The 19,763-nt window shown below is 35.8% G+C and overlaps 1 protein-coding gene across 1 annotated transcript in view; it reads left to right on the top strand.

Moving 5' to 3' along the window:
• Positions 1-19,763, top strand: part of ATP11A (ATPase phospholipid transporting 11A) — a 60,951-nt gene that overhangs the window by 12,204 nt on the left and 28,984 nt on the right. The window contains exons 6-14 of the mRNA XM_070943232.1: positions 1,738-1,866; positions 2,756-2,859; positions 6,069-6,119; positions 8,508-8,572; positions 10,194-10,275; positions 12,324-12,474; positions 14,560-14,757; positions 16,522-16,695; positions 18,127-18,290. Of these exons, the coding sequence (XP_070799333.1) occupies positions 1,738-1,866; positions 2,756-2,859; positions 6,069-6,119; positions 8,508-8,572; positions 10,194-10,275; positions 12,324-12,474; positions 14,560-14,757; positions 16,522-16,695; positions 18,127-18,290 (1,118 nt within the window). The remainder of the gene's footprint in view (positions 1-1,737; positions 1,867-2,755; positions 2,860-6,068; positions 6,120-8,507; positions 8,573-10,193; positions 10,276-12,323; positions 12,475-14,559; positions 14,758-16,521; positions 16,696-18,126; positions 18,291-19,763) is intronic.

The following is a 19,763-nucleotide window of genomic DNA, read 5'->3' on the forward strand; positions in this document are numbered from 1 at the left end:
AGCTCCTTTAAGCAGTTTACTAATTAAAGTTAATGCAGCTCTTAAAGGAATCAAGCAGTTTTTCTGCAGGCTCATGAAGAAGCTAAGAAAAAGAGGGACAGCTTTAGTGAATGACAAAGGAGTATAATTCTGGAGTGTTCTTTTCATAAATTACATTGTTTATAGTTTACAGGTTTTTTCTAGGTCAATAAGTACTTCTGCTTGGTTGGTGTGCCTTTTCCATTCCTCTAGAGAGAGTTTTGCATATTGTTTTACTTCACTGGTGCATGAAAAATGACTGTACATTCTATAGAAATAGTTCCATGTTTTTCTTCCTCTTCTACTTTAAACTGGGCTTAAAAGCTATTATCTATAAGTGTTTTTTTAGGGAGTGCTATTAGAAAAAATATTGGGTGTTTCATTGCTGTCCTTTAAATATTTTTAATTTTCTGTTTAAGAGCTTAGAGTTTCCCAAAATGAAATTTGTTCATAAAAGCTGCATAAATGCATAAATGTATTTCTGTACTTTTGATATATCTGCAGGGAACAAATGAATTTGATCCTTCATTTATATTGTTTCTCTTGGAGCTAACAGTCTAAAAGTACAAATTTCAATAATCCCTGAGAACTCTACTTGTGTTCAAGAGTGACCCTCCATTCCTATTTATTCCTAAATTTCAGAAAATATTATAAATTCTAGCAATCACAGCTAACATAGCATGAAATCGTGGGAATTGTAGCATACTTCAAGAATGTCTTCTAGTTGTACACTTTTCAGCCGGCCACCTTGACACCAATTAAAATGATGAAATTTGCATTGTCACATTGAGATATCACAACGCAAACCTTTCCCACTAGTATCACAATGCAGCATGCAAGTATGTGGGGGGTGATGTTTGCATTGTAACATCTCGACATGTATTTCATTTCTTGTTACAACTGCAATTCCCCAATTTATCACCTAATATATAATATTGTAGCTGAGCAGTACAGGAGACGGTGAGGAAGTGCTACTTCTATTCAATGATTTCCTGAACAGGACAGAACTAAAATAAAGTCAATAGAGTTTACAAAATTATCCAATTTATTATGAGTATTTTAGTGAAGTTCTAATTTGTTTTTTGTTTTGTTTTTTCATTTTTGTTATAGTCCCGCAGCTCTGTGGATTGTATATAGGCCTAGAAAGAAATAACAAAGTATTGTAGGGTTATATCAGAAATTTTCAAATAAATCCTGAATCCTTATGTGCATATCATGCTTACATTACAGTTCAGTATGGCAGTAAAATCACAGAAAGAATCATGGTATTGTCACTGATATTTTTGCATATTAGATTAAATCCAAATTACGTTATGTTGCAGCCTAGGTTTAATTCACTTAATGATTGTGTTAACATGTCATGCTAGGCCATGATCTGTTTTGACCATGATTTACTGAATAAACTACTTGGATTGGCCTAATACTAAGTTGCTAAAATGGGATATAAACACCATTAAGATACAAACAACAGAACTACATTATGATTTAGCGCATTCTATAACCAAGCCTGTGTACACTGCTAATAAATTATAATAATTTGATTTATGGATAACATTAAGCAATTTTGTTGCATTTCTGTTATGTTAGATATCATACTAAGCCTAAACATAGACAAATCGCATTTTGGTTTAACATGATGTTAACAGTGTATTCACTTTTAAAGGAAGCAAATCTAATCTTATTCTAACCATAATTTCTCCCTGTCCTTTCCCTCCCTAGGTTGGAGACATTGTGATGGTAAAAGAAGATGAAACATTCCCCTGTGATTTAATATTATTGTCAAGTAGTCGATCAGATGGCACATGTTTTGTTACAACAGCAAGTTTGGATGGTGAATCAAGTCATAAGGTTTTAATTTAATTAAATTTTAATTTAATGATAGTCTCTAGCTGAAGATCAGGCGTTGGATGTTTCTCTTGTATTACAGAACCTCAATTTATGAATGAAAGTAATGTTTCTGAAGGATTAAGTAACCTAATGCTACAATATTACTTTTGTAGGTGAGTCATAAGAAAAACCATCATCTACGAAGGGAATCACAATAGGCCAGATGGCAGATGTGGTATCCTAGTAGAAACTCAACTGCTTTTATATGTGTGTCAACATTGCGCACCTTAAAAGGAGCAGGGTTTCAGTTGCAATGTGAGGATCATCTTACCTTTTAGGACCTTATATCCTCTAAATCCCCTTTTTAATTGTGAGGTTTCTTCCAAATAGACCAGTATAGATTTATGACAAATGAGACCTTCTTCCAAATAGACTGGTATAGATTTATGCAATAAACCTGTTCACATTTCAAAGAATGGAAATCCTGAAAAATCAGCTTCAGATTTGCAGCATCCCCTTGCCCACTACAGTACTTGCTGTCACCATCCTGACAGGACAGATGTGCTTCTCATAATTAAAAGATTACCGATTTTTGGTTTAATACATGGCATATCAAAATTTGAATCTGTTCAGAGAATTAGTTCTGCACCATTTTGAAAATATGAGCTTTCTGATATAGTTTATAACTTTCTAATTTAACATAGTAGAGCCATGTAAAATGGTTTGGATTACTTACAATCTCAGAATTTATATCTGCAAAGATAGCTGTTTGGTAGTCATTCAGAATTGCAGAATTTGGCAATGCCGTAGTGTTTGACCATGTGACCACAGATGGAAAGACAAGAAGAACTGTGTTTCATGTTCAAAGTTCCTGTTTCCAATTTCACTGTTACTTCCTTTTTTATTCTAGACATATTATGCAGTCCAAGATACAAAGAATCTTCAGAGTGAACAAGATATTGACAAACTACATGCTACCATTGAATGTGAACAGCCTCAGCCTGATCTTTATAAGTAAGAACATGTAATTTATTATGTTCTTACTTATTCTGTCTTCATTAATACCACTTTAAGTACATGGAACTCCCAAGTGTAGAAGTGCAGATTTTGAGAAGATATCTGGAACAATGAAGACGTTCCTAATTCTTCTCTTCTCTTAGAGTGACCTCTGCCTCAGTTGATCAAGATGAATCACAAAACACTGATTGTCAGCCCAAGAAAACTAGAAAGCAAATGGTTTGATCTTTATTTATGGCTCTTTAGTGCTGAGATATGGTAACTCCATATTTTTCAAACATTGGTATTATATTTCAACTAAGTGTTCTTTTGTTCAATTATATGATTGTTTTCTGTATAGTTCTTTCAGACCAGTTAATGATTTAGGATAGCTCCAGTTTCTGCCAACTCTTCTTTCATCCTTTATTGAGATGTCCCAGTTGGGATGGTAATTCGGGGGGGGGGGAGGGAACCAGTTTACAGGTTACATATCATTTGACTTCTAACCATTTATTCCCCACTTGTAATACTGGCCTAGAATTAGGGCTACATGTTCTCTATATATTCTAACCCATTAATGATACCCACATTACATTTTGATCATTTAAATATACATTTAAACAGCCTGCTGGAGAGGGGGAATGATGGCATGGACCACCTCTTCCCAGCTACCCTCATTATGGAGCCGGTGAGGCTAGGGATGGCCCAACATTGGGAAATAATTCACTTTGTCATTGTGCCCAAGATGACCAGAGCGGTAATCCTAGGCTTAGCCTGGCTGAACAAATGGGTCATCCCCCATGGCAACATCACATGCATCATCCTGAAACTCTGAAGAGCCTGTTTGCCAAGGAACTGGTCCTCAAACACCTGGATCCTGAACAGCCCTTTGTGATTCAGGCTGATGTGAGCGATGTCACCATGGGGGCCATCCTTCTGCAAACCAATGAAAAGGGTGAAGTGCAACCCTGCGCATATACATTAAATACACAATTGGATTATATGGTGATGCCTTACTTAAAACCAAGTTAAAGTGTGATCCTGGGTCATATTTACATGAAAATCTGAAAAGTTACATGAACATAGCAATGTATTTAGAATAATGAGAGAAATATATATAGAACGTAGTTATTTGTGGCTGCAAGTAGATATGTTTGTGCTTCTTTGTTCCAACTTACTCATTTCCATGCCAGTTCCCCAGAGTTTATTAGGTTGCACACTGATGCAATTTTGGAATAAGATCAGAGATCACCTAACACAATAAACATTAATTCCATATTAGTAATTTTAGGCACCACTCTCTGCATCGGTTTCTGGCCATTAGCTTTCAGTCTCCTAGTGTGCTTTGCAAAAGCTACAGAAGCTCTGACTTTTTGCTGTCCAAGTTTAACATGTAGTCAAATAAATAAGAAAATAAGATCTACTACAAACCAAGCTCAGTTCTTGCTGAGTTAGACAAGCATATCCATGCAGTTCTCTTGGTGTGATGCAGAAGTTACTTCATTTTTCTGTGATTTTTTTTTTATGTCTTGGTCTTGGACTTCTCAAATGGACACCCATCCAGGGAAATCATAGCCAACTCCCCTTAGCTTTTTAGATCAGCCAAGGTCAATTAGCTGCTGCTGTCAAGTTGGATATTCAAATAATTAAAGAAAAAGAAAGAAAAAACGGAATCCTTGCGTGTATAAAGGCAAGGAGAGATCTATCAAAATCACTAAAGCAGAAGAACTGGATTGAGTAGAAAATGACATTTGTAGCCAGCAGCTTCTGTAAGAAAAGGCCAAAATCAACAAGATGTCAGATGTGATGTTACAATCTAAGAACTGTCCTTTTGTCCAAAAGAGATGAGGCATGGAATTCCCTGCCATGTCCACTTTCTTATCATTTTCACCCTTTCCTGCTACTAGCACATTTATTGCAAAACCTTTGAGTTGAACACAGTTTGTGGGTATACCATAATGAAAGAGGGGACATCCTAAAAGGAAGCTGAAAAAAAGGAGTAAAGGAAAATCTGAATCAGTAATAGGAAACTGATAGGAAGCAAAAGTGAAACTAAGGGATTTAAATGGACTGTAAAAAAAGGAAGTCTATTTTCTTTCCTCATTCCTTTCTTGCAATCCTAGTTCTCTTAAATCAGATCCTACTATCTAACATTAAGAGTTGGGATAAATGTAACAGCATAACTGAAGAGGGGGAAGCTGTATAAGCTTACGGTGTTTGAAAAGAGGGGCCCATGCTGTAATCCACAGTTTCAGCATTCAGTTAAAAAAAAAAAAGATCGATTTTTAACTAGAAAGACAGGCTAAACCAGATTTGGAAGACATATGGCCATATGGAAAGACAGCATTGTAAGTTGCTAATGGCTGCATTATTTATTTATAATATTTATATAGCTGTCCATCTCACAGAATGTAACTCTGAAATGGCATACAGTTTAAAATATTTTAAAAAATCATATACAACTAATAATTAAAAATATTTTTAATTCAATAATTAAGAACACCAATCAAGATTACTAGCAACAGATGAAAAATATGCAGCATATAGAATGAAAAAAATAGGAATATTCTAAACAAATAAAAATTAACCACTTGCTATAAGTCTATAATTTGCTGGAATAAAGCAGAGGAAGAGAACTTTAAAGAAAATTGAAGTGTTTTGTTGGAGATTGGGCTTCAGCTAGAGGAATCGCTAAGGATACAAGCTTTGGAAAGAACAGGAGAAATGCCATGGTTTTGGATGGGGGTACAGGTAGTCCTTGACTTACGACAGTTTATTTAGTGACCATTTGAAGTTCATTTTTCACACTTATTGCAACTTTCCCCGTGGTCCCATGATTTACATTCAGATGCTTGACAACTGGGTCATAGTTATGATGGTTGCAGTGTCCCGGGTGACCTTCTGATAAGCAAAGTTAATGGGGAAGCCAGACACAACTGTGTTACTAATTTAACAACTGCAGTGATTAACTTAACAAAAATCATAAAATGGGACAAAACTCACTTAACAAATTTCTCATTTAGCAATATAAATTTTGGGTTCAAAATTGTGGTCATACAGAAAGTCAAGAACTACCTGTATTCAGGAGGCATTTTTCTAGAGATAACAGTGGAAACTATTTGCATGCCCATATGTTCAATTATTGGCATCTCACATCTCACAACCATACTGATGCTCAGCTTTTCCTTAACTTGGGATTTTTATTTTTATTTTTTTTTTGCTTTCAGATTTGTTGGCCGGATAAATATTTACCATGAGAGCAATGAGCCAATTGCAAGGTAAGACTTCAAATACAAATTTGCACATGTTGCCCAGGTACCCTGTTTCCCTCAAAATAAGACATCCCCTGATAATAAGCCCAATCGGGCTTTTGAGCACATGGCAATAAGGTTCAAAAAAAAATATAAGACAGGGTCTTATTTTCGGGAAAACACAGTAATTCACCCCTTAGTGTTAACAAATAGGGGGGGGAAATAACATTTCATCTGGCCCATGCATTCAAATAAATAAATGAACCTCTGTCCAAAGACAGGTTCTCTAGAGTTAAATGTTATGTGCATCATGTCACTGGATATTCAATTGCATCTGGGCAGCTCAGTGCTATATGGCTGGGGGCCAGATGAGCTGTTAGCTAGCTGAAGCTAGGCTACATTTCCTTAATCTTTGTAATTTCTGGATGAATATAGCCCAAAGGGAGATGGAAACCAGGAATCTGTTTTGTCAGAGCTCTCTTTGTATTCATTGTGCTTGCTGCAAAATAAATAAATTGTGGGGTTGTTCCTAATATGGAAGGAGTTTGGATGTGACACAATTTCACATTACCCTTGACATTTTCCTTCACAGTTCCTATTTTGGAATATTTGGTCTGATAATAGATCAATCCTGTTAGCAAATCTTGCAGTACTTTGACATATCTCTGTCAATGAGCAAAAGCAGATTATGACTCATTGTAATTTCTTCTAACAAAATTCCTTTATGCTGTTCATCATTTTTATATATTAGTCTTAACTTCAGAGGGAGTATAAATAATTTTTCCTCTTTATAATTTTTTTATATACTTAGCATGTTTTAATTGTATTTAGATTTTGGAACCATATTTAAGATCTAATGTTTTTGAAGCATATACTTACTGTTTCCTATATGTGATCATGCAAACATAAATCATGCAGATATTAATCAGTAATATATGTGTGTGCATGTTTATGAAATTAAATAACGAGAATGTACAGGAGTCTTCGACTTACGATCCCAATTGATCCCAAAATTCCCATTACTAAGCAAGACAGTTGTTAAGTGAGTTTTGCCCCATTTTACAACCTTTCTTGCCACAGCGTTAAGTGAATCACTGCAGTTATTAAGTTATCATACGGTTGTTAAGTGAACCTGGTTACCCATTGATTTTGCTTGTCAGAAGGTTACAAAAGGTGATCACAACACTCCAGGACATTGCAACCATCATAAATACATGACTACATAATGGTTGCCAAATGTTCAAATGTTGACGTGGCGCTCCCATGTAACACCTCCTGCGCGAGCTGCACTGGCTCCCGGTGGTCTTCTGGGTGTGCTTTAAGGTGTTGGTTCTCATCTTTAAAGCGCTCCATGGCTTAGGGCCAGGGTACCTACGAGACCGCCTGCTGCTACTGATAACCTCCCACCGGCCAATACGCTCTCACAGAGAGGGCCTCCTCAGGGTGCCGTCAGTCAAGCAATGTCGGCTGGCGACCCCCAGGGGGAGAGCCTTCTCTGTGGGGGCACCCGCCATGTGGAATGAGCTACTTCCTGGAATACGACTGATCCCGGACCTCGGGATCTTCTGTAAGGCCCTGAAGATTTATTTATTCCAGCAAGCCGGCCTAGCCTAAATGGTTTTTAATGGGATTTTTAAATTTTATAGACTTGGGGTTTTAAATTGGGTGGCCGATTGATTTAATCTCTGTTAATTATCTTAACTTTTGTATTGTATGTATTTTAATTTTGGCTGTTCACCGCCCTGAGTCCCTTTGGGAGAAGGGCAGTATACAAATCAAATTAATTAATTAATTAAATAAATAAATAAATAAATAAATAAATAAATAAATAAATAAATAAATAAATAAATGATCATGTGGATGCTGCAGGTGGATGTAAATGTAAAAAACAGTCATAAGTCACATTTTTCAACTCTGTTGCAGCTTTGAATGGTCACTAAATGTTTGTAAGTCAAGGACTACCTATACACATACAATTAAAATTGTCCAATATTTAGCCACAAATAGCTAAATATCTAGTTCTCTTATTCAAATAACTTATCTTGTATTATGTATAGCACAGTGTAATTAAAGTGAAAATTTCAGATTAAATCCAATAATTCCAATTCCAACTGATTAATTAATAAGCAGCATTGAACTCTATAGCAGTTTATAAAATACATGTAGGATAGCTTTAATGTTTTCCGAATGTACTGTAATTCTTAGTTTGTATTTCAAGAATATTTGTTCAAGAACTTTTAAAGGTTTGCCTAGTATGTTTTGGTTAGGATTAGCATTATTTTTTATGTATTAAACATGTATTTATGAATTGTCATAATAAAAATTATGTTTCCTTGTTTGTTCAGCATTTCATTTCATTCTGAAAATGCTTGGTTTCTTCCCTTGATAAAATTAATTAATATTTTTACTTTGCAGGCCACTGGGATCAGAAAATGTGCTTCTTAGAGGAGCTACATTAAAGAACACAGAGAAAATCTTCGGTAAACTTTGCCTATTGAGACACTGACTAAAAGCAACATCTTTTAATGTAGTATCTCTTGTTCAAAAACAAAGTGAAAGAGACCAACAAACAGAGCTATTTTGAGTTGAAAGCAAGGTTGTCAATATGAAATCCTAAATTATTCAATAGTCTGGGTGGTGAGAGGAGATGGTTCTGGTTTTTGTCAATTTCCATTTGCTACTTTTTTCAATGTTGATGAAGTATTTTCTTCTTGTGTGATTTCTGCAAGAATGGATCACATGTAATGATAAAATGACATTATGAAACCCCTCGGTTTTTGCCATGATCTCTGACTGTGCCCAGTTGTCTAGGCACAGAGACCATTGTTGTCCTCTGCTGGGCTCCATTGTCTGTTTGATTTTATTTGTTAAACTGTTATAAACTGCTGCAGAGTTCTAGGCTGTGGCTTCATCTGGTTTTCAAGATATAAGGATAGTAGGCATCTTTAGGAAATAAGAATGGTGAACGCTATTCCTTCTGCCCAATGACAGTATGGTAGTCTGTACTTTGTGGATTGTCTACATGTACATTTGTGGAATTTGCCCTTGCTATTTATAGTAGATCTTTTGTGAGAATCCCTGGGACATGACAAAATATCAGATATGTCTGTTGGCTCAAAAAAGCTGGAATTCCTTTGGTTGACAGATTGGATTAGGATCTACAATATTATCACTGAACAGAATAAAGGCAATTTTGTTTTCCTAATCCTAAAAGATAAAGTGCTTTTCACCCTTCTAGATTAGTAAAAGTTGGATGGTACTCTGTTTTTCCCAAAATAAGATATCCCCTGATAATAAGCCCAATCGGGCTTTTGAGTGCATGAACCATTGTAAGTCAAGGACTACCTGTACACAGATAAGAGATGATAGTTAAATAGAGAGATAGGGATAGACAGACACATAGGGATGATAGACAGATAGAGATAAGATAGAGTAGAAGATACCTAGGAATGATAGATTAGGATGGATGGATGGATAGGTGATAGATAGATAGATAGATAGATAGATAGATAGATAGATAGGTTATAGGTTATAGGTTATAGGTTATAGGTTATAGGTTATAGGTTATAGGTTATAGGTTATAGATATGGATGGATGGATGGATGGATGGATAGGATGATTAGACAGAGAGAGAGGATGATGATAGATAATGATAGATGGATGGATGATAGATTAGGATGGATGGATAGATGGATGGATGGATGGATAGGATAATTGGATGGATAGATAGGATGATTATATGGATAGATGGATGATAGATATGAATGGATGGATGGATGGATGGATGGATAGATAGAAGATAGATGATAGATAGATAATAGATAGATAGATAGATAGATAGATAGATAGATAGATAGATAGTTATCAATAAGGCCAAGCACTTATTTCAGGGTTCAAAAAAATATAAGACAGGGTCTTATTCTCGGGGAAACACGGTATTTTTCAGTGTAGCAATAATAAATTAGAATAGTACAACCACCCCATTTTGGATTCAGTATCTATTATTAAATGCCATTATGCAATTTATTAATCTAATCCACAATGATAATCCAGTCTTCTTCATAATCCTATGTTTTTTATTTCTGTTTTTTTTTCTTTCAGCCGTTGCAATATATACTGGCATGGAAACAAAAATGGCATTGAATTACCAATCAAAATCACAGAAACGATCGGCTGTAGAAAAGTAAAGTGTTATCAACTGTTCTAATATCTGTGTGTGTATTATGGATGAAATGATTAGAAAATAAAAGTACTTATCTGATGAATAGGGGAAAAATATAATAATTTGTCTATATTTTATTGTCAATAATTACTTGTGTAATGAAGGGATTTGAGGCATTTGTGTTCCTAAATATTTATTTAAAGTTTATTATTAGGAATTTAAATTGTTAGTTTTAAATTTAAAGTTTTCAGTTTGTTACAGTTCTAAACTTTCTAGTTTTGCCAAGTTTTGGATGCCATGTTTTCTTTTATCTCATGCCACTCAAAGTTGTTGAGAGCCAGACAACAAATACATTTAACAACTTATTATTATCTTCATATTTTAGTGCACATATTCACACACACACACACACACACACACACACACACACACACACGTATAGACATACCGTAATATTAGCAGAGTTCTTTTTTATGGTCTTTCATGGCATTTGTAAATTTTCTTTCAATTATACTCATACCTCGTCTATTTCTGTCAAAATTTAGCTGTATTACAGATAGCTTACACAAGGCCAGTGAGATTAGGATCCTTGGATAAAAAGAGCTATAAATCTCTACAGTTTGTCTTAAATGCTTCCTAACACATCTCAAAATGAAAAAGAAATGGAAGCAGTGCTATTTAAAGGGTTTACATAAACTTGCTTGTTTTAATCTGGTTTACATTGAGACTTTGGTGTTTGTGTGTAGGTGTATGTATATCAGTGGTGAAATCAAAAAAAATTTCTACCGGTTCTGTGGGTGTGGCTTGGTGGTGGGCGTGGCAGGAGAAGGATATTGCAAAATCTCCATTCCTAACCCGCTCCAGGGGAAGGATACTGCAAAATCCCCATTCCCACCCCGCTCTGGGGCCAGACAGAGGTGATATTTGCCGGTTCTCCGAACTACTCAAAATTTCCACTACTGGTTCTCCAGAACCTGTCAGAACCTGCTGGATTTCAGCCCCAATATATATGTATCTATGTCTATGTATACGCACACACATAAATGATAGATGATAGATAGATAGATAGATAGATAGATAGATAGATAGATAGATAGATAGATAGATAGATAGATAGTTTCTATGTATGTCTATATCCATTTCTGTTCTGTTCCCCTTCCCCACACAGGCAAACACACAACCAGGCACGCCTGCCAAGATTTTATTAAGCAATCAGACTAGAAACCCTTGCAGATAAGACTTTTGGCAGTAAAAAGTCAGTTTTCACTCACAGTAAGCAAGAGAGAGTTTATCCTCAGTCCGGTTCAGTAGCAAAAAGTAATCCACGAAGCAAGAGTTAGCCAAGGTCCAATCCAAATATGCACAAATCAGATTTCAGGTAACGCAATGTGACTCTCAGATTTTTAACTTTGACCATCATAAAGCCTGAAGAGCAATCACACCCACTTTTATTCCTTGTGGGGTGTGGCTCAGTGACTCAGCTCAATCTCTGGCCTTCCCACGCCTCTTTTGTTGCTGCGCACGCTTCTCCCTCCGACGCTGCCTGGGATCAAGCAGGATTCATCATCCTCGTTCCCTATCTGTTGTTGTTCCGATATGCTTTCCTCCTGGCATATCCCAGGCTGTTCCTCTTGGCCTTCGGATGGAACCTGAGGCATTGCCAGAGAGGAGGGTCCTAGAGAGGGAGGCCTTATTAGTTCCTCCCCATCACTTTCTGAGTCCTCTTCCTCTGTTAGGACAGGCTTGGGAGTCGGGGTCACAACAATTTCCATATCCATATCCGCCTGCCTGCCCACCCATCCTTTTCGCATACATATGAATGTAGACATACTGTATTCTATTTCATCGCGTATCAAATTAGATCATTGAGAGTCTATGTTTTATTGAGCTACTGAGTTAAAATAATATAAAATCATTTCAGATTAAGCTTTAATTCTGACTTGTCTGCAAAAATGGCACATGTATATACAGAAAAAGCTTAGATTAATTGAAAATATAAAGTGAATAGTTACATTGTAAAATGACTATATTTCATTAATTATAACCATATTTTCTTTCATCTGTTTCAGATCAATGAATGCTTTTCTTATTGTATACCTTTGTATTCTAATTAGTAAATCATTAATAAATACCATCCTGAAATATGTTTGGCAGCTTGAACAATTTCGTGATGAACCTTGGTATAATAAGAAAACAGAATCCGAAAGGAAAAGAAATGTGGTATGTAGACCATTTTATTTATACTAAATAAAATGGTATATAATAATGTATTTACCTTTTAGATTATTTCTGCCCTTGCCTATCTTGAATAAGTAGAGTGCTTTCAACACAGCTCTTGGCTTTATCCTGTAAACCAATGTTTCCCAGCCTTGGCAACTTGCTGACTGGGAAATTCCGGGAATTGAAGTCCAAACATCTTAAAGTTGCTAAGATTGGGAAACACTGATGTTAGCTATTGGAAGAATTTTTGCATATTTGTGTAGCCTTCCGCAAATGTCACGTTGCCCTATTCTGAGACAGCTAGTGGTCTCCCCAACTGGTCAATGGGGCAACCCTAAAAATGGCATCCTTCTAGCATTCTCCCTCCACTTTTCCTCTATGAAACTCTATACTCTTAAGCATTAGGATTATCAGAAAGACCATAAGAATGTCTGTTATTTATCATTTCAGGATGCAAAAGCATCAGTGTCATGGAATATGCGAGGGTAACTCATTAATAAATTAGCCCAATGCTTGGATATAAAAAGTTCCTGCATTTGGCAATCAATGTTATACATTCCTACCTCTACAATTACCAGCACAACAGAATATTTTTTTAAAGCATTTTTTCTAGTTATATTCAGTTTTATGCGAGCAAAGGTATCAGCTCTGTGAGACAGTCCAGGCATGAAGCACAAGCTCTGTGTTTATTATAAGATTACATTAACAGAATCTTACAAGCCTAAAAGTACATCTGTCTCCCTCCTGATTTTACTACCATGTTTCTCCAAAAATAAGACCCTGTCTTATATATATATATATTTAAATTTGATTTATATGCCACCCTTCTCCGGAGACTCAGGGCGGCTTACAGTGCATTAAGCAATAGCCTTCATACTTTTGTATATTTATACAAAGTCAGCTTATTGCCCCACAAACTGGGTCCTCAATTTACCTACCTTAGAAAGGATGGAAGGCTGAGTCAACCTTGAGCCTGGCGAGATTCGATCTTACTTTTAATTGCAGACAGCTGGTGTTAAATTACAGTGCTTCTGTCTGTTGAGCTATCCAGGCTCCTTTTTGAACCCCAAACTATGCGCTTGGCCTTATTTTTGGGGAGGTCTTATTATTTTGGGGCATGTAGAGCAATATGGGGCTCCTCTTGCCGTCTTACCTGATTTCCAGCTCTGCTTTTAAATATTTTCAGTGAGGGCTTACATTCAGGGGGAGGCTTATTTTAGCGCATGCACTCAAAAGCCCGATTGGGCTTATTATCAGGGGATGTCTTATTTTTGGGGAAACAGGGTATATAAGAAGTTAGGAAGGCCTCTTGTAAGGTATTTGCCATGCTCCCATTCCTTCTGCAGTCTCAGCTGCCTTTTATCTGACCATTGCCTAATTTGAAATGAAGTAAGGTTGTTCTGAGTTTTAGAAACATTTGCACAAATAGAATCAAAGTAATGAATGAAATACTTGTACAAGAATTAAAGTATGGTTTCTACATACAGTATGCATAAACCTGGATAGGACAAAAGGTACTATTGGGAACAAATTTGTGGATTTCCCTGGCTGAATGGGGGTTATGTTACTTAAAAATAACATGGACCTAGTTCATATATTTCAACCTGATCACCTAACCAAAAAATGAATTAAGTGTAGGCACCTCAATAAGCAACCCACAAATATGGATTGGAAATCAGGATGTTTTCTAACTTACATAATAGGGAATTTTAAACATGGCAAATTGTGAAGTATTTTTGCAATTGGAAACAAAAAAGGAGGGAAAAGGTGTAAAGAGCATCATTTAACCTGTTGTAGACCAATAAATATGTTTATTGGGGTAGCCTGTTAACCCAAATCTTGGCCTCTCAGCAGTATTGACTAATTTATGCTCTTACATATTAGTTATAGAAATCAGAATATATTTTCTCTTACTAAAAAGCAATAATAACATGTCTAAGAGCAGAATTATATACAAGTTATAAAAATTATATACAAGAAATAAATCCAACTGTAAATGCTTCTCTCAAGTTAATTTGAATAATATTATGGTCTAACATAAACTAGCTTACATTGATATTTTTTATTTTTGTCTTCTCTTGGCAGTTTATCACAGCATTTACAGATTTTCTTTCTTTCATGGTCCTTTTCAACTACATCATTCCTGTTTCTATGTATGTCACGGTAGAAATGCAGAAATTTCTTGGTTCTTATTTTCTCACTTGGGATGAAGAAATGTTTGATGAAGAAACAGGTGAAGGACCACTCGTGAATACCTCTGATCTTAATGAAGAGTTAGGGCAGGTAACTGTCATGCAGAAGCAACTATAAAAATATCACAGCTGTCTTTGATGTAAAGACAACTGGAGAGATTGATATTTCAATTTTCCTGGAATTATTTTTATTATTATAATGCATAATCATTTGTCTGATTTAGATGGTATATAGACTATCTTACTGATCAGAATTTCTCATAAATCACAGTTGACTTTAGATATTTGGTGAAAAAAAAACCTACGATGTATTGATCAATTCAATACAAGAGGAGAAGGAAAAAGCTATGAGTAATGCAACTTTTTTTCAACTCACAACACTAAATGCAGTTTGGCAAAAGGTCAGAAAGTATATGACTTTGAATTATCTCTCTCAACAACTCCAGTAGAATACCCAATGGCAAAAGTTCCTGGAGAACCAGAGATCATAGTTCTCTTATTTATTTATTTAGGATGAAGGCTATTGCTGAGCACATTGTAAGCCGCCCTGAGTCTTCGGAGAAGGGCGGCATATAAATCAAATTAAAATAAAAAAAAATAAAAAAAAATTTATTGTTATGTCCAAACTAGACCTGATTCAGTGGTGGTTGCCCCTGGTTTGCACCGGTTCTATAGAACCGGTAGTAAAACCGGCGGGAGGCTCTACCCATTGACCCCGACGTCATCAGAATGCTTCTGTGCATGTGCAGAAGCTTCTGTGCATGCGCAGAGGAGTGCGTGCATGTGCACGCAAGCAAAGTGAGCGTGCGTGCGACCCCTTTGCAAAGCGGTAGTAAAGGTAAATAAAATCCACCCCTGACCTGATTGATTGTCATATGTTGTATTATCAGAAAAAAACATTATCAGTACTATCAGTATTGAAAGTTCATGTCTTGGACAGCTTAGATTATTATTTAAATAATAGTGCAAAAATCATGCAGTACTTTGCTGATAGTCCCAAAGGTTCTTTTTCAAAAGACAACGGACCTTTCTTTGTTTTTCCTTGAATATGTTTTGCTTCTCATTCAAGAAGTGAAACATCTTCAAAGAGAAACAACGAAAATCCAGCTGCCTTTTGAAAAAAGCACTTTGTGGGACAACCATGACCTGGATGACTGAGAATCTCCATAGGCCTATTCTGCTGATATATAGGTAGCCCTTGACTTGCAACCACAACTGAACTCAAAATTTCCATTCCTAGGCAAGACAAATGTTAAGTGAGTTTTTCTCCATTTTACGACCTTTTGCCACAGTTGTTAAGCGAATCACTGCAGTGGTTAACTGAATCATGAGTTTGTTAAATGAATCTGGCTTGCCCCATTGACTTCACTTGTCAGAAACTGGCTGAGAAAGTTAAAATGGTGATCACCAACCCTGGGACATGGCAATTGTCATAAATGCATGCCAGTTGCCAAGAGCACAAATTTTGATCACATGACTGCAAGGATACTGCAATAGTCATAAATATGAAAACCCACTCATAAGTCACTTTTTTCAGCGCCATTATAACTTTGAATAGTCACTAAATGAATGGTCGTAAGAATCATTTAGTGCTCCTTGTACTGAAAACATCCTTACCATTTGAAATTCGTAAAGATAATTTTTCTGAACTAGAGTAATAAAAATATTATTTTAAAAAATAATAAAACAGCTTTTTCCTCTGAAGTGCATTAATTTGCATCATAGCAAAATGCCTTCTAAGAAAATACTGCAAGTTTTCTAAAGACCAAATGACATAATTTCAAAATTCACACATAATCATTCAAATCTGTCCTTGTTATATTAATTCTAGGTTATGCTATTTTTTTCTTTTCAGGTTGAATATGTCTTCACAGATAAAACAGGGACATTAACTGAAAACAATATGGAATTCATAGAGTGCTGCATTGAGGGCCATGTTTATATACCCCATGTCATCTGTAATGGCCAAATCCTCCATGACTGTGCTGGAATTGATATGATTGATTCATCCCCAGGAGGAAGTGGAAAAGTATGGACAGTTGTGCTTTGTTAATCCAAAATACTGAAACATTAAGCTTGATTTCTTGATTTTCTGGACACATTTATGTAATTTTGTTGGCAACAATCTGTTGTTGATTTCCCATCCAGTTTACTGCCCTGTTCAATTATTAAAAACATGGCACTTGAATCACTTGGTTGAAGTAGCTTTCCGTCAAATAGGTATTGTGCTTTAAAAATGTTAAATGCTTTTTCTAAGATGTTTCTAATTTGACAAATATCAAACATCATATTTGACAAATATCAAATATAAAAACCATTGCTTAAAACCATTGCAGAAAATAATTTAGAATTCTCTGGTCATCAAACTAATAAATGAAGATGATACCACTTGGGCTTAAATTAAATTGGAGTAATGTAGAAAGTTGATTTAGCAGTTCAGCATGCTAAATCCAAGGATTGTGATCTTGATGCCTCCCTAGTTTGATAAAGCAGGAAAGAAGGATGGATCTAGAGGATTGAATAAGGATAGCAAGAACTTGGTAGTAGCAAAGAACACACTTTTTGATCATGTTTACGTTTAAATGTATCCATTTAAATTTAGATACACTAATCATTCATTGGTGGAAAGGTAAACTTAACTGCTCTAAAATGACTTTGTTGGGTGGACATAATGATTACACTTATCATTGTGAAAGGCTTACATTGACATTGACTTTTGTAATGCACAGGTGAATTGGCTCCTTTCTCAGAGATGTTTTCTCCAAACCACATCAGCTTTTCTTCTCTCTCTCTCTCTTTCTCTCTCTTTTCTCTCAGAGCTCATAACACTTCAGATAATCTCACTAGCCTGATTTAATAAAGTTGTAAAAAGTCCTGAGTGCAAGTTGCATACTGATCCCAAAAGATCATTTTATTATTGATTCAACATCACAGACTCTCTGTTATTGGTCTAGCAATGGCCCTAAGTGAGTAAGGAAATAGCTATGTAAATTATAATAAGAAAAAAAATAGTGATCACATGGGACTAAGCCGCGCTAAGACCGCTGTAGCTGTATCCAGAAATAGAACGACTAAATACTTTTTAATGAACATATCAAGAACATTAGTTCTTTAAATACATTGAATTTGTTTTACTTATTTATAGAGTTTTTTCTTAAAATAGGTACCCTTACAACAGTGGAAAGCCTTCCCTTGCCTTCCTCTCTGCAATTCCTTATCTTGTGTTCCATTCCAATTTGTTCATAAGACCTCAATGATCTAATGGACAAATTTTAGGAATCAGAGGTGTTGGTGGAAGGAGGGAGAGCAGAATTTTTTTTCTTTCCATCCACTTCCTTAAATTAGGATCAATACTAATAATATATCCACTTTGAGCCCATCAGTCTAATAAATTTAAGTGTCCAATATTTTTCCTGTACTAGTGCTTTTCATAGATGTTATTTCCTTTTTAATTTATTAGGACCGAGAAGAGCTCTTTTTCCGAGCTCTATGCCTTTGTCATACGGTTCAAGTGAAGGAAGATGATATGGTAGATGGAGTAAAGAAAGCTCAGCTTTCAGGAAAATCTTCCGTGTATATTTCATCATCCCCTGACGAAGTTGCTTTAGTTGAAGGAATTCAGAGGTATGTGCAAGTTAGTATAATTGTCTCAAAAATTGTGTAAGATCAAATGTCTGTTCCATTTCATAGTATGAGAACAGGGGACAATGTTATCTTTGAAAATATGTCTGTGAAGAAAATACCTATATCAAGAAAACAAAAGTAGGCCTAGTCATGTGTGGGATGTTACTTTGAACCGAGAGCCTGTAAAAAAGCTCTAGGCTTCTCTTAATTTATGCTGAAAAGTTTCTTCTGTATGTTTCTTATTGTAATTTGTGTGAACATGTCTGGCTAAGAGGGTATCAAAAATAAGAACCTTTATTACAGCCTAGAGGCTAGAAAGCACAACAATAAAAATGGTAAAAATCTGTTTTGAGACCTACTTGAAGACAACATCACAACTGGCTAAGCTAGTCTATATATGGGAATATCCACACTCACATATTTTTTTAAAAATTGTTCGTTACCCACAGATAGATCAAAAAGGGAAAAGGTAGAAAATGGAATGTTGGATATTGTTATCTCATAAGAGTGTTCCATGGAGTTATGTTAGGCTTGTTTACTATATATATGGAGAAGAATATAATTGAGAGCCAGAAATGCAATGTCCAAATGTGATGAAAGTAAAAATTCTGAAGAAAGTTGGCATACTGTATACACCATTTAAGTACTTCTACTTGCTTCTTCAACCAGTATGAGCAACTAAGTAAACTTGGAACCTTTTAACTCTTTTGACTTGTTAGAAAAAGAACAAGCCAGATCATATAATGCTAAGCAACCAGAGATGAAGTTATTTGGCTTTATTTAGCTACTCTCACTGCTAAGGAGGAACAAACTAAAAATGATAACTACCGTGCACTTTCCTAAATAATGCTCTACAGTTTGCACCAATTCCAGCATCTGAATGCATCTAATATCTTGGTAACAGCAAAATAAAAAACCTGATTTGATTACAGATAGGCATCAACATTACAGATAGATGGATGGATGTAGTGGCTCAGTGGCTAAGAAGCTGAGCTTGTTGATCGAAAAGTCGGCAGTTCAGCAGTTCGAATCCCTAGTGCCACATAACGGGGTGAGCTCTTGTTACTTGTCCCAGCTTCTGCCAACCTAGCAGTTTGAAAGCACATAAAAAATGCAAGTAGAAAAATAGGGACCACCTTTGGTGGGAAGGTAACAGCATTCAGTGCGTCTTTGCTGGCCACATGAACGCGGAGAACGTCTTCGGACAGCACTGGCTCTTTGGCTTTGAAACGGAGATAAGCACCGCCCCCTAGAATCGGGAATGACTAGCACATATGTGTGAGAGGAACCTTTACCTTTACCTTAGGCATCAATAGCTCAGGTAAATTAACTATTCTTTCATCCTTGAAATAGAATACAGGGTAAAGGAATCCTTAACCAACTTGAGTAAATCACATTTTTCTGACCTAAAAATTATATTAAAAAGGTATTTTTAACATACATAAAACTCTATTGTAAACATGAAATATGATC

Source organism: Pituophis catenifer, unplaced genomic scaffold, assembly GCF_029215685.1.
Source record: "Pituophis catenifer annectens isolate HBS135680 unplaced genomic scaffold, rPitCat1.0.hap2 SCAF_4, whole genome shotgun sequence".
Classification (NCBI taxonomy): domain Eukaryota; kingdom Metazoa; phylum Chordata; class Lepidosauria; order Squamata; family Colubridae; genus Pituophis; species Pituophis catenifer.